This window comes from Leucoraja erinacea, chromosome 13 (assembly GCF_028641065.1).
Source record: "Leucoraja erinacea ecotype New England chromosome 13, Leri_hhj_1, whole genome shotgun sequence".
Taxonomy (NCBI): Eukaryota; Metazoa; Chordata; class Chondrichthyes; order Rajiformes; family Rajidae; genus Leucoraja; species Leucoraja erinaceus.
This window is the reverse complement of record NC_073389.1, coordinates 28,572,411-28,596,869: the sequence shown is the minus strand read 5'-3', so window position 1 is coordinate 28,596,869 and position 24,459 is coordinate 28,572,411. Positions and strand designations below refer to the sequence as shown.

Genomic DNA, 24,459 nt, shown 5'->3' with positions numbered 1-24,459 from the left:
TAATGAAAGTGATGGTATGTCAAACCCTAACCACTAGATGGCAGTGCTGAACACTTTCATTTTCCAGTGCAGCCCTCCATCGAAAACAACATTTGTAAACCCTCCAAAATTTGCAGTATAGAGGAAGTAAGGACTCTGCAGAAGGACTTGGAAAGATTAGGAGAGTGGGCAGAGCAGTGGCAGATGAAATTCAGTATAGCAAAGTGCGGAATCATGCATTTTGGTAATAAGAATAAAGCCGTAGATTATTTTCTCATTGGAGAGAGAATCCAGAAATCCGAGGTGCAAAAGGACTTGGGAATACTGGTGCAGGACTCCCAAAAAGTTAATTAGCAAGTCGAATCGGTAGTAAGGATAGCAAATTCAACGTTAGCATTTATATCACAGGGCTGCCAACTCTCACGCTTTGAGCGTGATACTCACGCATTTCAGCCAATTCTCACGCCCTCACGCTGAAGATTAAATTCTCACGCTGACAGGCTGTCTTCAGTCCCTGCACAGCAAAGATCCTATAGCGGAGCCGCATGACAGCGATCTGCACGGATTGGGGAAGCGCGTCGGTCCCGGACAGTAGGTGTCAGCGCTTTTGTGCGCAGTCTGTGAGCGCTGCGTTTCCAGCTGCCGCGTCAACCTCGCTCCCTCCCTCCCGCCCTTCAACTCACACGGCAGCGCCAGCGCCGCCAATCCACGCTACACCATGCCTGCCAGACTCCCTGGGCGGCCGGGGAAAGAGAGGGAGGGGAGAAAGAGAGAGAGAGAAAGAAAAAAAGGGAGGGATGGAGGCAAAGAGAGACAGCGGACGGAATGTAGTAAGGGATTGAAGGAAGGGAAGGAGAAAGGGGAGAAAGAGGAAGCGTGAGGAAAAAGAGGGAGGGTGAGGGTGAGGAAAGAGGGGAGGGGAGGAAAGAGGGAGGGATGGGAGAGAGGAAAGAGGGAGGAGGAGGAAGGGGAAGGAAAGGTGTGTGTGTGTGTGTCTGTGTGTCCCTGTGTGTGTCTCCTGTGTCTGTGTGTGTGTGTGTGCCTGTGTGTGTGTGTCTCCCTGTGTGTGTGTGTGCGTGTCTGTGTGTCTCCCTGTGTGTGTGTGTGTCTGTGTGTGTGTGTGTGTGTGTGTGTGTGTGTGTCTCTCTGTGTGTGTGTGTCCCTGTGTGTGTGTCTCCCTGTGTGTGTCTGTCTCCCTGTGTGTGTGTGTGTGTGTGTCTCCCCGTGTGTGTGTCTGTCTCCGTGTGTCTCTGTCTCCCTGTGTGTGTGTGTGTCTGTCTCCCTGTGTATGTGTGTCTGTCTCCCTGTGTGTGTGTGTGTGTTAATGTGGTGCTCCCTGTGTGTGTGTGTGTGTCTCCCTGTGTGTGTGTGCGTGTCTCCCCTGTGTGTGTGTGTGCGTGTGTGTGTGTGTCTCCCTGTGTGCGTGTGTGTCTGTCTCCCTGTGTGTGTGTGTGTGTGTGTGTGTGTGTCTTTCTTTGTGTATGTGTCTCCCTATGCGTCTGTGTCACATCCTGGCCTTAGACAGGGCCGCCAACTCTCATGCTTTGAGCGTGAGAGTCACGCATTTCAGCCAATTCTCACGCTGATGACAGAATTCTCACGCTGTCTTCAGTCCCTGCACAGTTTGTCTTTTTGCGCCATATCACAACGATCTGTGCAGTCTGGGGAAGCGCGTCAGTTGGCGGCTGTGAGTGACGTCGCATCTCTTCTTTCTCTTCTCTTCTTTCTTGGTTGGATGTGCAGCCGCCGACAACATGAAGCAGCCGGAGATAAAACTAACCAGGTGAATCGGTTGTAAAACATGGGGAGGACCACAATGAGGCCAAACATCTAGGACAGGGTTCGGCAACCTACGGCACACGGGCTGAATCCGGCCCGTAACCCGAAAAACCACGTTTTTTTTCAATTCGTTTTCGCAGGGTCGGGGCAGGCGAGCCGACCTGAGAACTGCAGCCAGTCCCTGGGACGCGAGCTGATCTGGGAACGGCAGCCAGTCCCTGGGCACGCAGAATGCCAACTTGATCATTATGGACAAATTGGGCCAGCCACGTACATGTTGTATAACTCTGACTCTATGAAGATCTGAATGGGCTTAGAATGACCATTTAAGCAAAATTGCCCCCACTTTCCCCATTTTGATTCTTGAGATTAATATCCCTTTGCTCTGTTAACAGCGTTAAAGTACTTATGAGGTCGAGTCAGGAAAGGGAACATGTTATTTCTTTTTAGTTTGCTTTAATTTGTTAGTTGATTGTTTGTTGAGTGCCATCATTTCTGAAATGGTCTTAAAGTAACTTAACTGTTATAAAGCAGTAATAAGTGATTTTTGTCCAAACAATTGGAACTTGCATAAAATGTTTGCATTATTAGCAGGACTGCCAACTCTCACGCATTGAGCGTGAAGCACACCTATTTCACAAAATTCTCATGCTCTCACGATGATCACAAAATTTCTCACGCTGAAATATCTGCGGGTGCTGAAAGTTGAAAATAAAGCAAAAATTGCTGAAAGTTCAAAATAAAGCAAAAATTGTTTTAGAGGTGGGTAAAAACCATGAGGGGAATATCAGGTGAATGCATAGTCTTTTTCCCAGGATATGCGATTCAAGCACTAGAGGTTTAAAGCAGGGCTATCAAACTATCAGCACCAACCTCCCTTCCCCTTCCTCCCTGAGGCACGGCACACACCTCCCACCCTCACCTCCGGCGGCTCTATGTCCACACCCCATGGAGTTTTAACCCCGGCCTGAAGCCAGGAGCGGACCGGGTGAGTGTCGCCTCTGGAGCCTACTATGGGAGGCAGAACACCCCTTCCCACACCCTCCCTCACAATTTCTCACTCTCAACTCTCACCCAATGTTGGCAGCCCTGTATCAAGAGGACTGGAATACAAAAACAGGGATGTAATGCTGAGGCTCTATAAGGTGCTGGTCAGGCCGTATTTGAAGTACAGTAAGCAAGTTTAGGCCCCATATCGACAGAAGCGTGCGCTGGCTCTGGAGAGTGTCCAGAGGAGGTTTAGAAGAATGATTCCAGGAATGAAAGGGTTAGTATATGATAACGTATGACAGCACTGGGCCTGAACTCACTGGAGTTTAGAAGGTTGAGGGGGGACTCCATCCATCAATCCACCCATCCATCCATCCATCCACCCATCAAACTCTGATCTTGTGCTCTTCCAGTTTGCGGGGTTTTTCTATTTGTGCAATAATGGTACGCAATAGCACTACAATTCTTTGCCAAGTTACTCATCGCTCAGCTATAAAGAATAAAGTAGCTTGTTAGTTTACTCCCGTGTCCGGGTATTATTTAAAGTCCGTTTCCAGCATCAAATAGACAACAACTGGCGACGAGGATCAAAGAACAGAAAAGCAATGAACGAGTACTGCCAAGAGAAAAGAAAAAAGTTAAAAAAGAGTTTGTATTTGGTGACACAAATTGGAACGACACTAAGCAAAAAGATTTGGCTATCCAAATTGTATTTGAATTGGCGCCAAAGAAAAAAAAGGTCGGAACGGGAAGCGAGAGAAACAAGCGGGTCAGTAAGGGTCACCGAAGAGCACAGCTGGAAGCTGAAAGCCTAATCAGCAGGACAGCGACTGTGTCAGCTTACCTGGAACGCTTTCCAGTGCTGTGCAGCCCATGGCCAGGCCCAGCAGCCGCCACCGACGTCGGGTGAGGATCCAGTACCGTGCAGCCCACGGACCGGTCTGACACTCGCCACCAACGACAGCTGAGTCTCCAACCTGGTCGCGAGAGAGCCAGCCCGGCCGCTGCAAAGCCAGCCCGGCCGCGAGCAAAGCCAGCCCGGCTGCGAGCAAAGCCAGCCCGGCCGCGAGCAAAGCCAGCCCGGCCGCGAATACAGCCAGCCCGGCCAGCGGGACACAACCAGCCCGGCCGTGAGACACAACCAGCAAAGCAGCAACAGCCAGCCCGTGAAGCCAGCAACAGCCCGGTGAAGCCAGCAACATCCTGGTGAAGCCAGCAACAGCAACAGTAAGGACTGAGGACAGAGAGTTCGCTGAGGCACCAGAGTTCAGAGACAGACAAGTCAGAACGGTGAATTCCTCGCAGTAAAAGCTGGACTGTATGAATTTAATGTAATGCTCACTGTTATCAATGATGTGAGTAAATATGTGTGCATAGCAGGTATATGGCTTAAAATGTTCTATTTTGCTACTAACATTAAATGGGCTTTGGTAATGGAGAGAATTGAAGTATTGGATGATGGATTTTGTCAAAGAGTCATCCACGTTAATTTCATTCACCAGTACATGAATTCAAGAACTTATCAAGATACTTTTGTGAGAGTCATTTTTTCTGTCATACACTCAATCACTGCATTTTCCATCTTACCGACTCATCATGGTGGCACAGTGGTGCAGCTGATAGAGCTGCTGCCTCACAGCTCCAGAAACACGGGTTTGATCCTGACCTCGGGTGCTGTCGGTGTAGAATTTGCATGTTCTCCCTACGACTGCGTGGGTTTCCTATGGGTGCTCCAGTCTCCTCTCACATCCCAAAGACATGCAGGTTTGTAGGTTACGTTGCTCTGTAAATTACCCCCAGTGTGAAGGGAGTCAATGAAAGAGTGGGGTAATATAGAACTAATGTGAACGGGTGAATGATGGTCGGCATGGAATTGGTGGGCTGATGGACTTGCTTCCATGCTGTATCTTTAAACTCTCAATAGTGTCCTGCAGATTAATACCATTCTCCTGGCTTTCAACAACACCCCCAATTTTCTTGTTACCTGTGAGTTTACCTTTTGGCCTTCAGCCAGTCTTTTATTTTATGCTTAAGATTCCAACATCTGCAGTTTCTTGTGTCTCCAGCCAAACCAGTCTCTTCTCATCCTGCAATGTTATATCCCAGGCAACATTGTGGTTAAAAAATACACAGATTGGAAACTAATGCAACAGTTTGTTATGCTCTCTCAATTTGCTGTGCAGTCTCTCAAGATTTTTATATATTGCTGTGTGCAGTTTTAGCTCTCTCTGTCTCCCTCTAATGTCATCTCTGATTACACCGCTATGCCCAGTTACTTCCTCACATTGCAGGGATGCCCAAGATTTATCTATAAGGGTATTTTCATTTCAGGAAGAATACTACAGGCCAAAGTTGTTCCATGCACAGGATAACTAGTTCAGAAGCAGCTCAGATCAGAATATTTATGTCAAACCGCATATCATGAATTGAAATTACTGCACATGGCTGGCTCGGGCCGATTTCTGTGCTGTGCTCATTGTGAGAACATTGAAGCTGGTGAGAGGACTGCAGTCTGCATTGTATTAATAGCCACTGCTACACGGGCTATTGTCAGAGAGCACAGGCATCCACCTTACTCTTGGTAGGACCCCAATCCCTGAGCAGAACAGGTCCTATACTCATTCATGAAGCTCATTCCAGTGAGAAAAACTATGTGTACATTTAAAAAAAACATTCCAGCCATCATTCTGAGAATCACTCAATTTCAGAGGTTTCTGGTTTCACTCTATCACAGATCATATACGCGCAAATTCTAGACCAAACTCAGACATTCTACCAATGGCGGCTCTGTGACTGATAGATGGGCCATCTTACTGTAAGCGTTGCTTCATTTGTTATCTTAACTGAGCCCCGTACAGTTCCAATGAAATTGCACACCCCTTATAATTCCATTGTTGTGAATGTGGAAAAATAGTGGAAGGCAATATAATTTCAGGTCCATGTGGCAACTGAATCATCCTACCACAACCAGAGAGCAGCGCTGAACTACTATCTCCCTCTTTGGTGAACTTTGGACTACCCTTGATCGGACATTGCTGGCTTTACCTTGCACTAAACGTTATTCACTTATCATGTATCTAAACACTGTAAATGGCTTGATTGTAATCATGTACTGTCTTTCTGCTGGATAGCGACAACAAAAGGCTTTTCACTGTACCTCGGTACACGCAACAATAAACTAAACTGTACTGAACTGAAACTGAGACTGATGTGAAAGGAAGATACAAAAAACAGCAGAGACTAGATTCTTGATCAAAACATAACATGCTGGAGAAACTCAGCAGGTCAGGCAACATCTTTAGTGGTGGAATAAAACTGGGTGAAAAAAAGGTCTTATCTTCCACTACCTGCAACCTCCGGCAACCACCTTCAACTAGCATCGCAACCGGTTTCGACTAAAAAATTACCGATTTTTAAAGCAGCAACCTATTTTTAGTCGCGGCCGGTTTCGAATTTTTTGAAATAATCTCCGGAACATACCAGGTGATGGTGGAATGTTGTTCTACGGATTGCTCTTTGTGGTTTTTATCAATAATTTAGATGAGAATGTACAAAGCATGTTCAGTAAGTTTGCAAATGACACAAAAGTGGGTGGCATCATAGAAAGCAACAATGATTATGAAAAATTGCAGCAGGATCTTGATTAGTTGTGCAACTGGGCTGAGGAATGGTTAATGGATTTTAATACAGACTAGACTAAGTGGGACCCATTAGGTCCCAGCTTCACACTGGAGGGCTGGTCCCCCAACGCAATATTCCACCTCTGCACCACTTCCAATATTGCTGACCAGTGGGGGGGGGGGGGGGGGGGGGGGCTTTCTGGAGCGCTAGTATGAACCATTTTAGAACCAATAGACATTATTTTTGCAAGCTTTAGAACCAATAGACATTTTTTGCAAGCTTCAGAACAAGCTTTAGAACCAATAGACACTTGTTTTTGCAAGTTTTAGACCAATAGTCTTCTGCAGCCAAAACCGGTCAAGAACAGACTTTTAGTAATATAGATAGATTGAAGATAAGTGTGAGGTGTTCCATTTCGGGAAGTCAAACCAGGGCAGGAACTTCACAGTGAAAGACGGGGCTCTGGGGTTGTAGAGCAGAGGGATCTTGGAGTGTTGGTACAGAGTTCCTTGAAAGTGGTGTCACTGGTAGATAGGGTCGATCAAGAGACTTTTGGCACATTGGCCTTCATCAGTTAAAGTATTGAGTATAAAACTTGAGATGTTATGTTACAGTTGTACAATACATTGGTGAGCTCACATTTGGGGTATTGTGTTCAGTTTTGTTCACTCTGTTGTAGGAAACACGTTAAGTTGTAAAGGGTGCAGAGAAGATTCACGAGGATGTTTTCATGATTCGAGGACCTGAGCAATAGGAAGAGGTTGAACAGATAAGACTTTTATTCCTTGGAGCGCAGGAGCCTGAGAGGTGATCTTATAGAGCTTTAGATTTTACTTTAGTGAAACAGGCTGGAAGTGGAGATTGACATGTTCGTGATTAGTAAGGGTGTCAAATGTTATGGGGAGAAGGCAGGAGAATGGGGTTGAGAGGGAAAGATAGATCAGTCATGATTGAATGACAGAGTAGTCTCGATGGGCCAAATTGCCTAATTCTGCTCCTAAGGCAATGAAAAGAATTAAAGGGGAGTTGATGGGCATGCAAAAGAGAATACAATACAGGTTACAGGGAAATTAGGAGAGTGAGGTATTATTAGTATTGCACCGAGATAGTGAATGGCTTTGTTTTGCATACTATTCAGGCAGATCATACCATACGTACAAAAGGTGGGATATGGGTTATGTACAGGTAGATAAGTGATGGTTTTGGCATCATGTTTGGAACAGACATTGTGGGCTGAAGGATCCTTTACCTGTGTCTCCTTTGTGCCTTGCAGTTTTACACGTGCTCTACCTGCACCCAGATGGAACAAGGACTGAATTCCCTTGGTCCTTACCTTTCACCTCACTAGCCTCGACATCCAACACGTCATTCTACAATATTCAAGAGTGAAGTCAAGAGTCAAATGTTTCATTGTCCTATGTACTGAAACAAAACAATGAAATTCTTATTTACAGGTTTTTTAAATGCAGATAGCATAATTAACAAACATTAAAAAGTTCAGTAAAGAAGAAAAAAACAATATAGTGCAAAGCCAAACAAAAGCCCGAAAGTCCCAAATGCAACCACAAAAGTTTGTTACTTTGGAGTTTAGTTGGTGTTTGTGGTGCTCAAGATTTTTGTTGGCTAGAAGCGGTTTCTGAACCTGGAGGTCACGGTTTTCAGATACCTATACTGTCTTCACGATGCCTGGACTGAAATGAGAGTGTGGCCAGGGTGGTGTGGTCCTTGATGTGGAGGCTATCTTTTTGAAGTTGCACACGCTATATAAAATCCCTTAGATCATGGGGAGATCAGTATCCATTAATGACGAGAGTGTCCACTACTTTTGGTGATTTATTTTGCTCCTGGGTGATCGAGTTGTCGAACCAGGCTGTGATACAACTTATTAATATGCTCTCTATCATAGACCTGTAGATGTTCAAGAGAGTATGTCGACATACCAAATTCCTTCAATGTTCTAAAGTATAGTCGTTGATGGCTTTCTTTATGATTGCATCAATGTGCTGGGTTCTTCAACTACCATCAACCCGATCCCACCACCACTCACATCTTTCCATCCCCATCCTTTTTCGCTTTCCGTAGAGACCATTCACTCCACAACTCCTTAGTTCACATCCCATCCCATCCAAATCACCCCTTCCCCAGGTACTTTCCCCTGCAACCGTAGGAGATGTAACATGTGTCCCTACATCTCCTCCCTCACATCCATCCAGAGACTGTAGCAGCCCTTCCAGGTGAGAATGAAGTTGACATGCTCTCCTCTAACCTCATCTACTGCATCCTGATTATAAAAAAATCATTAAGGTTTACAATGATGAATCAGAGCCTTTGAGGAATCTGAAGCAAGCAGGAAATAAATCAAGCTGGAAGGTAGAAGGGTTTGTGAAATTTTATTGAGTCCGATTAAAGAGTCCAAGGCTTTTTTTATACATATATTAAAAACAAGGAGATAACTAAAGATAAGTTAGGACTGCATAAGAATAAAGCAGGAAATTTATGCTTGGTGTCAGAGGATGTAGGCAAGATGCTATACGAGTACTTTGCATCTGTACTCACCAAGGAGAAAGACAGTGGACAGTGAGATCAGTGTGGGAATAATAATATGATATGGTTTCAAAGGTCTTTTATTGACACGTGTACCAATTAAGGCACAGTAATATGCGAATTACCATACAGCCATACTAAAAAAGCAACAAGACACACAACTACATAAAAGTTAACATAAACGTTCACTACAGCGGATTACCCACATTCCTCACTGTGATGGAAGGCAATAAAGTCGAATCTTCTTCCCTCATTTTTCGTTGGGGTGATTGAAGCTCCCGCGTCAGGGCGATCGAAGCCCCTGCGTCGGGGTGATCGAAGCCCCAACGTCGGGGTGATCGAAGCTCCCACGTCAGGGTGGTCGAAGCTCCCACGTCAGGGTGGTCGAAGCTCCCACGTCAGGGTGGTCGAAGCTCCTGCAGCTTAGAGTTCCTGAAGTCGGTCTCTAACCAGACCGCGAGCTCCACGATGTTAAAGTTCGCAGTCTCCCGCGGTAGAGCTCAGAGGTCGATCCCTGGCAAAGGGAGCGCGGGTTCCGCGATGTTAAAGTCCTGCATGCTCCCGCAGTAGAGCTCCCGAATTCGGTCTCCAGCAAAGGCTGCCAACTCCTCGATGTTGGGATGCAGTGCAGACAGAGATACTATACGGTGAAAAAAAATTCCCCAACCACCACATAAAACAAGCTAAAGAAAAATAAAAACATAAAATTAACACATAATAAAAAGAAGAAAGGCACAGACAGACTGTTGGCGAGGCAGCCCTTGCTGGAGCGACCCAGTGGTCTTTTTAAGATCAAGAAAGAGGTGGTGTTAGGGCTCTTGAGGGCATTAAGGTGAATAAATCCCTATGACCTGATGGGATCTATCACACGTTACTGAGAAATTAAGAAAGGAGAATGCAGGGGCCTTGACTGTATCTTCTCTAATCAGAGGCAAGGACCCAGAGGATTGGAGAGTAGCCAATGTTGTTTACCTTCTTTGTTTAAGGAAGTAAGTAGGGATGATCCAATGAATTATAGGCCGATAAGCCTTGCGTCAGTGAAAGGGAAGCTATTGGAGAGGATTGTTCAAGATAGGATTAATTCGCATTTGGAAGAGAATGGGCTAATTAGGTATACTCAACATTGCTGTGTCCTCAGCAGGTTATGTGCTACAAATTTGATTGAGTTTTTGGGGTATATGAATGAGCTGCCGGAGAAGGTAGTTGAGGCAACAACATTGAAAAGGTACTGTATTTGGACAGGTCATGGATAGGAAAGGTTTATTTGCCAGCATGGACAAGTTGTGCCAAAGGGTCAGTTTCTATGACTCAATGACTTAAGAAACTGGTAGGAAAACTTCTGGGGATGCTATTTATACAGATGGCATTTAGTAGTGGCATTTATAGGAACCTCGTTGAATTGAAGGTAAATTACTAACCTACTAAAGAAATTGGTTGTTCCACAGGTAACAGAGAATAGAATAGGCAGGTGGTTGAATTGCCACATTGTGAAAATGCCCAACTGGTTGGTGACGCAATTATTCACTGCATTTATATGTAGGTTTCACAGAAAGCACATATCCCAGTTTGCTGATCATAAAAATGTATTTAATTTAAAGTATTTTTTGCAGAATTATAAATTAAACAGGCAGGCAAAACTAAAGCAAACATATTTAATTGTGGATAAATACAAGCAAATACAAAAAGATAAGTACTGTACTTTATAATTATGAAAACCTACAAATGCCTAGATTCAAAGACCATGTGCATAAATCATTGAGATATATTTAGGTTTATTTATTTCATGTGCAGAGTGAATTGTGTTCAGTGAAAAGTTTTGTTTATCATGCTTTCCAACCAAATCAAAATTGATTCCAACCAAATCAAAATGCTGGAGAAACTCAGTGGGTGAGGCAGCATCTATGGAGCGAAGGAATAGGTGACGTTTCGGGTCGAGACCCTTCTTCAGAATCAAATGAGACTATACATGAATGCAATAAATCCAAATTCAAGTACTATAAGCTGAGCCAAGGGAAAGATACAGAATGCAGAATATAGTTTTCATCACTGTAGCAATGATAACATACTGAAAATAATTAAATTATTCAATGGAATGCTGGCCTTTCCAGAGGACTAGAGTAAAATTTATAGAAGTATCGCAAAGCCCTGGGACTGAGTTATAGAGTGGTTAGGCAGACTAGGATTTTATTCATGGAGTATAGGGGACTGAGGGGTGATCTTATAGATATATATATAAACAGATGGTCATAGAAAGGGTGAATGCACAGTCTTTTCCCAGGATTGGGGAAATCAAGAACTGGAGGACATAGGTTTATGGTAAGATGAGAAAGAACCCTAGGGGAAACTAATGATCAATTATGGGCAGTACAGTCGTGTAACTGGTATAGTTGCTGCCGCACAGCGCTTGAGACCCAGGTTCAATCCTGACCTCGGGCGCTGATTGCACAGAGTTTGCACATTTTCTCTGTGATGGTATGGGTTTCCTCACATACCCCAAAGACGTTCAGGTTTGTATGTTAATTGGCCTCTGCAAATTTTCCCTAGTGTGCAGTGAATGGATGCAAAAGGGGGATAACAAAGAACTAGTATGAACAGGTAGACATTGTGGGCCAAAGGGCTGGTTTCCTTGCTGTATCTTTCCTTTAAACCATCAAAAAAATTGATGGTAGGTATATGGAACAAACTGCCATAGGAAGTGGTTAAAGCAGGTACAATGACGACATTTAAAAGACATTTAAATAGGTACATGCCGATAGGAAAGGTTTTGAGGGATATGGGTCAAATATAAGCCAATGGGATTTGCTTAGATAGACTTCTTGGTCAGCTGGACGAATTGGGCTGAAGAGCCTCTTTCCATGGAGCATGATCTTATGACTGGGTAGAATATAACTTTAGCAATGTAAACAATTTTGTGTATCACATATTTTAGGAAGGATATATTAGCCTTGGCAGAAGTATCAAATAGATGTGCTGGAAATTTACCTGACAAGAGTAAAATCACCAGGAGAGATTAAACAAAATGTGTCTATCTTCGATTTAAACCAGTACAGTATCTGCTATTCCTTCCCACACACACTATGAAGATTTGCCAGATTAGATATAAACTATTTTCATCTGTCATGGACTCAAGATGTGGAACAATTTCCATCAGGCTCTTGAAGGATTGAAGTTTCTGCACGTTGTGTGATGTTTCCAACAACAAATGATGGAGTCAAATGAGCTTAAACAACAAACAACTGGAGTAACTCAGCAGGTCAGGTAGCAAGGTACTTCAAGTTTGAAGAAGGGTCATGATCTGAAATGTCACCTATCCATCTCCAGAGATGCTATCTGACCTGCTGAGTTACTCCAGCATTTTGTGTATTTTATGGTAAACCAACATCTACAGTTCCTTGTGTCTACATTTTACTGCTCCACTGCAAAATCTCAAGACTTTGAAGAGGTTCCAACATGAGTTTTGAGACGCTCTCTCGCTGCTCCCCCTCTGCAATTCCTGCTGCTCCCCTGCTCTATGACCATGTTCTCAGACTCTCTATTCCAGCAATGTGTGTTTTCGCAGCACTTGTCTGCGCCCCACCTTGTGCCACGTAGCTTCCAGCTCCATTTCCAGGCCTCCCAGTTCAGGCCAAACTAGGATCTAATCAAACCTACTCCCCATCTTCCACTTTTCACGACATTCGCTGGTACCTTCTTGCTCTCAGTCTCTCACGCAGTTCAAGGCCTTACTCACCCAGACTTGCAAAGGAGCTCAACTTCACTTTATCCTTTGCCACATCCACTCCTTCAATCAACACTTTTTCTTCCACCTGACCTGCACTAAGGATTGCAAGCTCACCGGTCCCCTGACTGGGACCCCCACCGACTCTCCTTGACCCCTGGAAGGATCATGCCGTGTGCCCAACCACCATGTAGCCATGAACCACAATACGATAGCCGATGAAGACAGCACCAATGTTCCCCATATCTCTGGCCACTCATAGGCTTGTGCCACCACCGCAATCCCTCATTATTTCACAGGCTGTTCCCAGACCTAGCCTACCAATGCCGACCTTCACCACATCTCCAGCTATTCCCAGGCCAGGGCCACTGACTCCACCAATTCACACTGACGCCGGTGGATCATAAGGAGAAAGATGAACACGGGAGGTAATATCATTGGGACATAGACCACTCAAGTGGAAAATGAGATGTTGTTCTTCTTAACAAACAAATTATACCAGGACAAGTGTTAATTTTAAATCTCCGCTCCAGTTCTCCATCCCATGTCCCAGCCCCCAAATTTCGTCAACTCCATCTACCGACATCCCGCAAAAATCATCCCGTCATCTTCTACTGTTTCCGATCAGCGTGACTTAACAAACCTCCCCTTGCTCATCGCCCACCATTAACCTGTTCAAGTATCATAGTTACACAAAAAAGCTGGGGAAACTCAGCGGGTGCAGCAGCATCTATGGAGCGAAGGAAATAGGCAACGTTTCGGGCCGAAACCCCAGTGTTGCCTGACAAGACACCCAGCGGCAGGGCCAAAGATTACAGAGGAGCTCCTCTATAATCTTTGGGCAGGGCAGAGCAGAGCGTGTGGCGGCCAGCCCACCGCCATTGACGGTTATGGGTGGGCGGGTGAACGGCCGAGGCGAGGCCGGCGCGTGCGGTGAGCGGGCTGTTCGGCACGAGGCCGAGGTGAGGCCTCTGTAAGGCGCGGTTGGCTCCGGCCCCTGTCTGGTCGAGCTACTGCATTGTTGTTATTTGGTGTTAGGTTAAAAAGAAAAATAAATCGCAGATGCTGAAAACCTAAATAAAAACAGAAAATGTTGGAAACACTCTGCAGGTCAGGTAGCATCTCTGGAAAAAGGAACAGGTTAAACGACCTTCGTCTATACCAGAGATATAGTTTTAGTCGTGTTGGGAGGAGCGGCAGATACTGGTTTACACCGAAGATAGACACAAAATGCTGGAGTAACTCAGCGACCCGAAACGTCACCCATTCCTGCTCTCCGGACATGCTGGGATAGGATCTTTGCGCTGGGCGACTCCAGTATTTTATGTCTATTTAATAGCTGTATTTGTAGTAGGCGGGGTGATTGTCAGGTAATGCGGGCGGGGCATTTGTCAGGTGCGGAGGGCGGGGGAATGGCGGGCTTTAGTAGGCGGGGTGTGCGCCGAGCCGGCTGAGGGCTGTCTCGCTACCTGCGGCGGCGGCTCGGGCCTGCCACTGCAGGAACAGGTCGGCTGTGATCATGGAAGTACCAGACATCGGTTCCGATGAGGAGCGGGTGGCCAGGTACTAGTTAGGCCGGGATTCGCGTCGTTGTGATCGGGTGATTTCCCCGGCGCCGTGCGTGAGAGCGGTTGGAGGTCGGGTCTAAGTCGCCGCTTTTCTTTCCAGGGTCGACGAGTACGGGTTCGAGCGACCGGCTGGCAACGATACCGAGGGGCTGGTGTCGGATTACCAGGCAGTGCTGAGCCGTCGGGCGATCAAATGGCGCAAACTGTTGCAGAGCAGCAGACTGCAACGGAGCCTGAAAGGTGAGTCACGGGCCGGGCCAGCAACTGACGCCCTCGCCGCCCGGCCGGGGCAGTCCTGCACTGCCCCAACCTGACCCTCCTTCATTTTCGTATATGTCCCACTACCCCAACCTGTAATCTCCCTTCTCTGCCCGCAGTGCCAAAATTGTTCCTAAGATGCCAGTTTTTGTCCGTCTCCCACTTGTTCTCTGATAGGAATGGCGTTTCATCTCCCTTTGCTCAGTGTTAGGACCTGTCTTTCCTCTCACTGCGCCCCTCCCCCATGCATCCAATCATGATGCCAGACGAAATGTGTAAGAAAGAACTGCAGATGCTGGTTTAAACCGAAGATAGACACAAAAAGACGGAGTAACAGCGGGACAGGCAGCATCTGAAGATGGGTCTCGACCTGAAACGTCACCCATTCCTTCTCTCCAGAGATGCTGCATGTCCCGCTGACTTACTCCAGCTTTTTGTGTCTATCATTATGATATCGGAGCCCGTCTCCCTAAAAATGCTGTGGGTATTGAGTGTTGAACCTAAAGAGTTGAGGTTGATTGTATGATCCACACGGTCCTTTCCCGTCTGGAGTAACGTGGAGAGGTTCTTGATTGGTTAGGTATATATCTCATGCACGTTGCTGCTTCGTTGATGTGGTAAGGCACGCATATTTTAAATTGTACTCGAAGATTTAATTTTGTAACAATTGGAACTGAATTAAGTGTAACTATACGATGTATAGACTTAAGGGTAATGTGAACAGAGAGTACATTTTGGAATATGTGCTGGAGATACATTTAAGGAGTGTGTGTTTCTATTGCATGGATATTTAGTAATGTAAAATTTATAGATCAGCTGGATTTATTGAAATGAATAAGTGATGCTGTTCTACTTGTTTTGTTTGTTATTGAATTATTAAAATATATAGCATGGAAACAGACCCTTTGGCCCACCAAGTCCAAACTGACCATTGATCACCCATTCACCCTAGTTCTATGGGATCCCACTTTTGGGTCCAGTCCCTGCACACTAGAGGCATTTTACGGGCGCCAATTAAGCTATACACCTGCACATGGAAGGTTAGATTCCATGGGATCCAAGGACAGAAAGCTGAATGGATAGAAAATTGGCTTCATGGAAGGTAGCAGAGTGATGGTGGAAGTTTATTTTTCAGATTGGAGGCCTGTGGCTAGTGGTGTGCCTTGGAGTTCATTGCTGTTCATCATCTATATCAATGATTTGGATGAGAACGTACATGGCATGATTAGCAAGTTTGCAGATGACATTGTGGGTGGTATTGTCGATAGTAAAGATGATTGTCAAAAATTGCAGCAGGTTATTGATCGGTTAAACGGGTGGGCTGAGGGATGGTTGATGGAATTTTATATTGAGGTGTTGTATTTTGGGAAGACTAACATGGGTATGACCTACCCAGTGACTGGTAGAACTCTGGGACTGTTATCGAGCAGAGGGATATAGGAGGTGTGCACGTAAGGTCACTGGGTCATAGGGCTTGACGCACGGAGCCGCTCAATCCATCTGTAGGACATCCGTAACTTCCGGTATATGTTATTAATGCAAGAAATGCGTAGTTCTACCTGTTAAAAAATGCCAAAATGTTGGTTTTTTGCGCTGTAAAAAATTGTGGAAGTCGGGGTAAGCGTGAGAGACATGTACCCAACTTCAGAATTCCAAAAGTGAAGCGATATGAAGGTAAAGGGAAGCGAGAGCTGAAGGGACAACAACAGCTAAAGTGCTTGGCGAACATTGGTTGTGCAGATATTGGAATTGAAAATATTGGGAATTATAGTGTTTGCTCACTGCATTTCATCAACAGTAAGGCATTATCTGTGGTTTTACTTGATTCCTTTGATATCTTAAAAAGTCAGAAGTGATAAATCTGGCTGTAAATTTTGCTTCAGAGGCGTTTTCTTTTTGTATGTAAAACCCCACTTGAGAACCATGGGCGATTAAAAAAATTTACAGCCAGGTTTATCACTTCTGAAACTTATTAGATGCCAAAGGAATCAAGAAAAAACACAAATGATGCCTTAGTTGATGAAATGCAGTGAGCAAATGGCCAATGTTTACCAAGCACTCTGGCTGTTGTTGGCCCTTCAGCTCTCGCTTCTATCTACCGTAATTTCTCCTCACTTTTGGAATTCTGAAGTAGGCTAAAGGTCTCTCGCGCTTATCCCGATTTCCATAATTATTTACAGTGCAAAAATAGACAATTACGGCGGGTTTTAACAGGCACGCTACGCTGGAAACAATGGTAAGTGCTTACCTGAAGTTCATCGCGTGTACTCTATTTGGCGTAGCGTGGCAACAGTACGGGTCATGCGTAGTGACCCGACTGCCGTGAAACCTCCCTATAGTAATGCAGGTACATAGTTTGTTGAAAGTGGCACCATAAGTAGATAGGATGGTCGAATAAGCTTTTGGTACATTGACCTTCATCAGTCAGGAGTCTGAAGAAGGGTTTTGGCTCGAAACGTTGCCTATTACCTTCGCTCCATAGATGCTGCTGCACCTGTTGAGTTTCTCCAGCATTTTTGTGTACTATTGAGTATAGAAGTTGGAAGGTCATATTGTAATTATGTAAGAGATTGTAGAGGCCACATTTAAAGCATTGTGTTCAGTTCTGATTATCATGTTATAGGAAAGAAGTTGCCAAACTGGAAAGGGTGCAGAGAAGATTTATGAGGATGTTGCCAGGGCTTGACGGTTTGAGCAGGAAGTAAACAGCCATATAATATGATTTTAATGAGGTTTGCTGCAGGGTAATTGTTAGCATTGATACCAGGTAGAGCTTTCTGAGACAATAAGCTTTGCTTGGTTTTAATGCCGTTGCACCACCACCCCAATTTTATACTGGCATATTTTTCTGAATTGTGTATGGCCTTACATTTCTTGTGAGGCCTGAATCTATATTCCAAATGAAATAACTCATTAATTAGTTTCTAAACTATTGGTCGAGACTAAGCTTAAATTCTGTTGTGGCTTAAAGGGACTTGGGAGTGCTGGTACAGGATTCCCAAAGAGTTAATTTGCGAGACGAATCGGTAGTAAGGAAGGCAGTTGCAATGCTAGCATTTAATTTTTAGAGGACTAGAATATGAAAACTGGGATATAATGGTCAGGACTGGTCAGACCACAGTTGGAGTATTGTGAGCACATTTGGGCCGCATAACTGAGGAAGAATGTCCTGGCGTTGGAGATAGTCTTCGCCTATGCCTTTGTTCCTATTGCCAAAATGTACAACTTTACACTTTGCTATGCTGTATTCCACTTCTTTTCCCAATCCCCCAACCTATTCAAGTCCTTCTGCAGAGTCCCTGCATTCTCTGCACTACATGCCCCTCCACCTATTTTCGTGTCATCTGCGAACTTTGCTACAAAGCTTTCATATCCCTCATCCAAATCATTGATATACTATGTGAAGATTAGCAGCCCCAGCACCGACCCCTGCAAAACATTGGCAGCCAACCAGAAAAAGACCACTCTTTGCCATATACAATACAATACAATTTATTTGTTGTTTGGACCCCGTTGAGGTCCAAACGAAATGTCGTTTCTGCAGTCATACATACAAAACGAAAAAGACCCAAGACACAACACAATTTACACAAACATCCTTCACAGCGCATCTTCTCCTCGCTGTGAAGGAAGGCAAAAAAAACATATCACTCCCCCTCTTCCCCCCCCCCCATGTCAGAGTCAAAGCCCCCAGCGGGCGATGTTAAATGTCCCACAGCCATTAAAGCCACGCCGGGTGATGCAAGGCCAAGCACCGGGTCTTGGTGTTGGAGCCCCAGCCCCGGCAGGGTCTTGGTGTTGGAGCCCCGGCGGGCGCTCACAAAGTCCCGCGGCAATTCCAAGCCGCGCGGGGCAGGGATGTAAGGCCCCGCTCAAGGTAATCTTCAACCCCGCAACTCGGGCCGGAGAAGTTGCCATTGCGGAAGCCCCGAAAAGCGGTCGTGGCCATATGGCGGCGTGGTCAGTTTTTCCAAAAGGAGGGAGAGAAAGAATTCTCCTCTTAGAACCATTCTTCTTCTTTGGAATAAAAATACTTCTTCTGAATTATTCCCAGAAATTTCTGTCATTGCTGTCCCACCATCATTCCAGCTGGGGTCCCTTTCAATCCCAATCAACTTTAGCCAGCTCATCCTTCAAGCCTCTGTAGTCACATTTGCTCAACAGTAATACCGACACATCTGATTTCATCATCTCCCTCTCAACTTGCATGTTGAATTTTATCATATTATGGTCATTGCCTCCTTGTGGTTCCTTTACCATAAGTTCCCTAAACGATTCGGGAATTTCCTTGACATGGTAGGCTCAACTACAAGTTGTTCTAAGAAGCTACCTCGTGGACAGTCTACAAATTACCACTCCTGGGGTCCAGTACCAACCTGATTTTCCCATTCTACTTGCATATTGAAATCTCCCATGACGACTTTAATATTTATTTTCTTACGTGCCGATTGTATCTCCTGATGTGATTTGTGCCCTATATTTTGGCTACTGATCGGGTGCCTGTAACTAACTCCAATCCGGGTCTTTTTGTCCTTGTGGTTTCTTAGCAAGGATTCTACATCTTCTGATCCTATGTCACTCCTTGCTAAGGAGTGGGGGGAGGGGAGGGGAGGGAAGAAGCAGAGGGGGTGGGGGGTAGAGTTTGAGGGGTCAGGAGGGGCACGTCATCAGAGGGGAGGGCTGGTTCCCGAACGTAATACTGCCTCGCTCCCTCGCTCCCAGCTGCAAAACGCACCTGTCTCCTACCCATTCTGGGAGAGAGGGGGCAGACAGGGAGCGTGAGGGGGGAGGAGGGGAGGCGCGCCGACCAAAGGACTGTGTTCAGCGGCTTCAATCCAGGGACGGGGAGGGGGGGGTGGCTGGGCTGCGGGTGGGGTGGACGACCGAGCGGGCGGGGCCATGGCAAGCGGGCGGGCGGGCGACGTCACCAGCTCGTTTATTTTCTAAGTTAGTTGAGATTTGTGCACATTTTCATACATAACCCGAGAAATAAAGCATGAATTTTTCAGGTAAGACTATTTTCGACTCCACCGGATAAAACTACAAGAACATATAAAATTTTTACCGTCAGGGCGTCGTTTTGTTCGAGCAGATGCGCGCGCGCGCACACACACATACACACAAACACACTTAAAGAAGTGAAAGTTAAGAAGCCAAGAAGTACAGAAGACATAACAGGGGTGACGTCACTCGCAGTGCGAGCAGACGGCAAGCAGGCAGATCCATTGTGACGTCATCAGCGAGACTATCTCATTATTTTCTAAGTTATTTGTGATCATTTTCATAAGTAACTCGAGAAATAATGATTGAAATTTTCAGATAAGGCGTAAATTGCTATGTAAAAATATGTAAAGATGTCAACGTTAGCGTGTCGTGTTTTCGAGGAGATGTGAAACGCACATGAACATCACACACACACAAAAATACAAATCCAAGATCAGACTTTTATTAGTTACTAGACCAAGTGGGACCGGTTTGGTCCCTGTCACACGGGAGGCCTGGTCCCCCAACGCTATATTCCACCATTCAACCATAGCCGACAACTACGCAGGGGCTGCTCATTTCGCCTTATTCACCATCCCTCATTTTGAAACTGTAAAAAAAAAATGCGCTTGCACTTGCTAGCTATCAGAACTCGGTGTGCTGTGACTTTAAAAAAAAAAGCATTTCACTTGCTAGGGCTAGCAGGACTCGGTGTACTTGGAGAGCAACAATGTTGCAAGCAGGGTTACAATCCCATTGTGTCAGCTGTAAGGACAAGGAATAAGCAGTTATTTTTTTCCAAGTTTTTTGAGATTTTTGAACATTTTGATTAATAACTCGAGAAATAATGCATGAAATTTTGAGATGAGACAATTTCGGAGTCCACGGGATAAATCTCTACCGGAATATATTAAAGTGTTCGAGAAGATGTGATTATACACAAACAAATACACACACAAATAAATACACCCACATACACGATCAGACTTTTAAGTATGTACCGGACCAAGGGGGACCCGTTGGTTCCTGTCCCCTCAACGTGGGGTGGGGCTGTGGCGTCGCACACACACACACACACACACACACACACACACGCACTAACCCCCCCCCCCCCCCCCCCCCCCCCCCCAAACATACAGGGGGAGAGGGTGGGGAGGGAGGTTGATGGTGGGGGACTCCCTAGAGAGGGAGGGGGGCAGAGAGGAAGGGCCCTCTCCCTCCACCCCCTCTTTCCCCCACCCCTTTCTCTGCTTCGGGAAGGGGGTATTGGGGGGGGATGGCATAGAGGCAGCAGCTATGTCGTAGAGCACAAGTCTCCCCATCGGGCCACGGACCCAAGGTAGGCTGCTGGCGTTGTTGACCAGAGCGAGGCCCACTGCGCTCTGAGGACTGAAAAACGGAGGAGGGCCGGCAGCACACTCGCCAGCGTGACAGACGATCGGGCGGGGGAGATGCAGAGGAGGTTGTCCCCTGTGACAGGCGCGATGGCGACTTTTCAACTGCGCTTGTCCGTGGCGTCGCTGCCATAATGAAGGCCGCCGTCATGTTGTTGAGGAGCAAAGACATTGTGACGTTATCAGGTCGCTTCATATTCAGTTGTATTTTAAAAACAATTTTAGTAAAGAAACTCGGAAAAACATTAACCAAATTTTCATTTGAGGAGATTTTTGAATTCATGAGGTAAATCTCTACCGGAATATGTAAAAATGTCTCCGTTACTGTGTCGGGTTTTGGAGGAGATGTGACTGACAACCAAACAAACAAACTAACAAAGAGAGTTTTAATAGTTACTAGACCAAATGCAGACTCGTTGGGTCTGTTCCCCCAACGTGCGGTTGTGGGGGGGGAGGGAGGCGGCATGCAGCGTCACACACACTAACTACACCCCCCCCCCCCCCCCCCGATAAAACCTTGAGGGTGACGCTGAGAGGGGAGGGGGGAGAGAGAAGCAGGGAGGGAGGGTGGAGGGAAGGGGGTAGGGGTTTGGGGAGGGGAGGGACGGTGAGAGGGGAGGGGCCGGGAGGGGAGGGAGGGTTAAATGAGAGGGGGGGAAAGTGTCAAAACAACTGAGGAGAGGGGGGTAGGGGGAGAGGGGGGGGGATGGGATGTGAGGGAGAGAGAGGAGGTGGGAGAGAGACAGGGGGGGGGGGGGGAGAGAGAGAGAGAAATGGAAAGATTTGGGGTGGGGAGAGAGAGAGAATGCCTTTTTACTCAACCAAATCCCCCCCAAACAACCATTTGCAGGCAGTGCTTTTTTCCCTCAAACTAACCATAACCATATTTTCATTTTCAAACCGAATTAAGGGTGCTTACAGCTGTGTAGACATTTGTTCAGTCATTCAGAGCTCAGACCTCCATGCTGTAGAGACTGATTGGGGCACACCACTTCCTGGTTTTATAGTCCCTCCCTCTCCCACCAGCAGGAGCAGCAGAGAGAATGGGGAATTTTGTAAAAGCATTAATATCTCTGTCATTTTTCATCGACGGGAAAAATCCTCGGCACATATACGGCGGAGGGGGGCTCTGAGCGAGGTGGCCAAAAATGACGGCCGTAGGTGACGGCGTTCTCTCGGAAAAACGCAGCACAGAAGGCCAAAACCGGTCAAGAACAGACTTTTAGTAATATAGATATGATATGATAATAGATATGATAAGATATAAATACATCAGAGGTTAGAAAGATGTAAAAACATCTGGAAAGCTGCTTATAGTGTGGGAAACCTCTTGTGGAGTTTAAATACTATTCAGATTATGCAAAATGGACTATTACGTGAGATACTGTTGAATATCTAGAGGATGACCGTAGTGGGTGAGGATTTTACTGTGGGGAAATGAATTAAATTTAACTGACTGTGGCAATTAACTTGGTATATGAAAAGCCTACAGCTAGGCAGCAGTTTGAAAGCCTGTTTACATAGATCCTACTGTTTTGGAAAAAACAGATCTGCAGCTCATCCAAATTATTTATATAATATCACTATACCAGGGTATTCATTCATTTTTAACCAAGGAGAAAGGGAAAGGATTTATGAAGTGCTTCTATTGAAATTGAAAGGCTCTTTCACCCAGAGATAAAATATATGACTGAATAAAGATGTTTGTCATATCCAAAATGGTTCATGAACTCCGAGAGAAGCAAGCCACTTCTCTGCCAAATACTTCTAGCCTGAATAGCACCATCATTACCTTGCTTGAATAACATGTTCCTGGGGCCTTAGTGTGGGTGTGGAGACTTTTCTGTTTAGTCATGTTATTGAAAAAAATATTTTTTGGACATTTTTATTCAGTTAATTTTTTTGGTTCCAATCCTGCTCTGGAACGTTAGTTTGCATGGTGTCCAGGGAGTGCTAGCCGACGGGATAGAGAATTAGCTTAATGGAACGAAGATGGTGGAATTTTATTTTTGGACGTCATGCCTGTGTCTTGTGATGTGCCTCGGGGATCAGTGTTGAGCCTTTTGCTGTTTGTGGTTTATATCAATGATTTGGATAACAATGTACAAAACATAATTGCAGATTACACAAAAATAGGTGGCATCATAGATAGCGAAGAAGATTATTCAAAATTGAAGTAGGATCTTGATCAAGTTGGGCAGATGGGCTGAGGAATGGTTAATGTAGTTTAATACAGATATATTTGCACTTCTAGAGAAAGACAATGTTTTTGTTGGAGTGCTGATGGTCTTGTCATTGTGGAAAATTCTGCTGAGCCTGTTCGAAAACAATAATGCTGAGTCTAAGAGGAGGACTTGCAGTACTAATGTCTAATCATTTGCACATTCTCTTTTCAATAATGTCCAAATGATAGTGCCATGGCACCACCAGCACTTGCTCTGGATGTACATAAATTGACAATAGTAAACAACCGTATCCTGGTTAATTCAGAAATTACTTGTTTTTCCTTGCTACTTGTTTGAACTTGTTTTTAAAAAAGTGAGAAAACTACTTGATCAGAATCAAAAATTATGACGAGACCATCAGTGAAGGTGTTATTGTGTTAACTTGTGTTTAAAATATTAATCACTTTTATTCCCATAAAAGTAAAACGATATATCAGAAAAGGCATTCCAAACGAATATCGTAGTCTCATCTGGATGACTGTGAGTGGAGCCCAAGGACAGATGGAAAATAATCCAACTTACTACAAGAAACTGCTGGAAATGGAGGAAGATCCAAAGCTGGTTGAATCTATTAGAACAGGTACCAGATGCATATCATTAAACTAATAATAGCTGTTGTAATCTCATATGAAGTCCTAAAGTTAATTTGTGTTATGTAATCACAGGAGTGTTGCATGTGATGAGGTAGGATACAGGAACAGATGAAGGAAGGGAAACGTGAAAGTGGGAATGTTTGGGTATCTCTGATCTCAAGGCCAGTGTGTCAGTGGTTTGTCTTATTTCCAAGGTCTACTAAAGCGACACAAAGAAAAATAGTCCATTTTTCTGTTGTTGCCATCTTAAAAACTAAAAGAGAGGCAAAATAATAACATGATGTTTACATAAGAAGGTACCAGAGAACAAAATAGAGTTACAAGACTGCAGATGGTGGTATTAGAGCAAAATACTAACCGCTGAATGAACTTAGTCAGGCAGCATTTGTGGAGGGAAATGAAGAAGTGACATTTTGGATTGGGACAGTTTTACAGACTGATGGAGTAGAGGAGAAAGAGATGAGGGAAAGGAATGGGGCAAAAGCTGACAAGTGATAGTTGGATTGAAAGCCTCCCCGGAGCTTCTGACACTGGTCCTGCCGCCGTCTCCTCACTGCCTCCCCGGGACGACTGACACTGCTGCCGCCGCCTCCCCGGCTGATTGTGGCGGCTGACACCGTTTCCACTGGCCCGTACCTTTACTCCAGCCTCCACGGGGCTCCACCAGTGACTCTGCCTCCCTCCACCGCCCACCAGCAGGCCAGAGTGTCTCCACCAGTCCCCCTCCTCTTGGACTCCCCCAGACGGCCTTTTACCCTCTTTAGGCACGGTGGCTCATCACCCTCCGAACAAACACCGCCAGCGAAC

The 24,459-nt window shown here is 45.5% G+C and overlaps 1 protein-coding gene across 2 annotated transcripts in view; it reads left to right on the top strand.

Moving 5' to 3' along the window:
• The first annotated feature begins 14,034 nt into the window (after positions 1 to 14,034).
• The window catches only part of grtp1a (growth hormone regulated TBC protein 1a), a 48,006-nt gene continuing 37,581 nt past the window's right edge, over positions 14,035 to 24,459 (top strand). Inside the window, exons 1-3 of one of the 2 annotated variants that reach the window (XM_055644706.1) lie at positions 14,035 to 14,194; positions 14,300 to 14,439; positions 23,481 to 23,639. In XM_055644706.1, coding sequence (XP_055500681.1) covers positions 14,151 to 14,194; positions 14,300 to 14,439; positions 23,481 to 23,639 — 343 coding nt within the window. In that variant the 5' untranslated portion in view covers positions 14,035 to 14,150. The remainder of the gene's footprint in view (positions 14,195 to 14,299; positions 14,440 to 23,480; positions 23,640 to 24,459) is intronic. The other variant, XM_055644705.1, reaches the window with a different exon arrangement.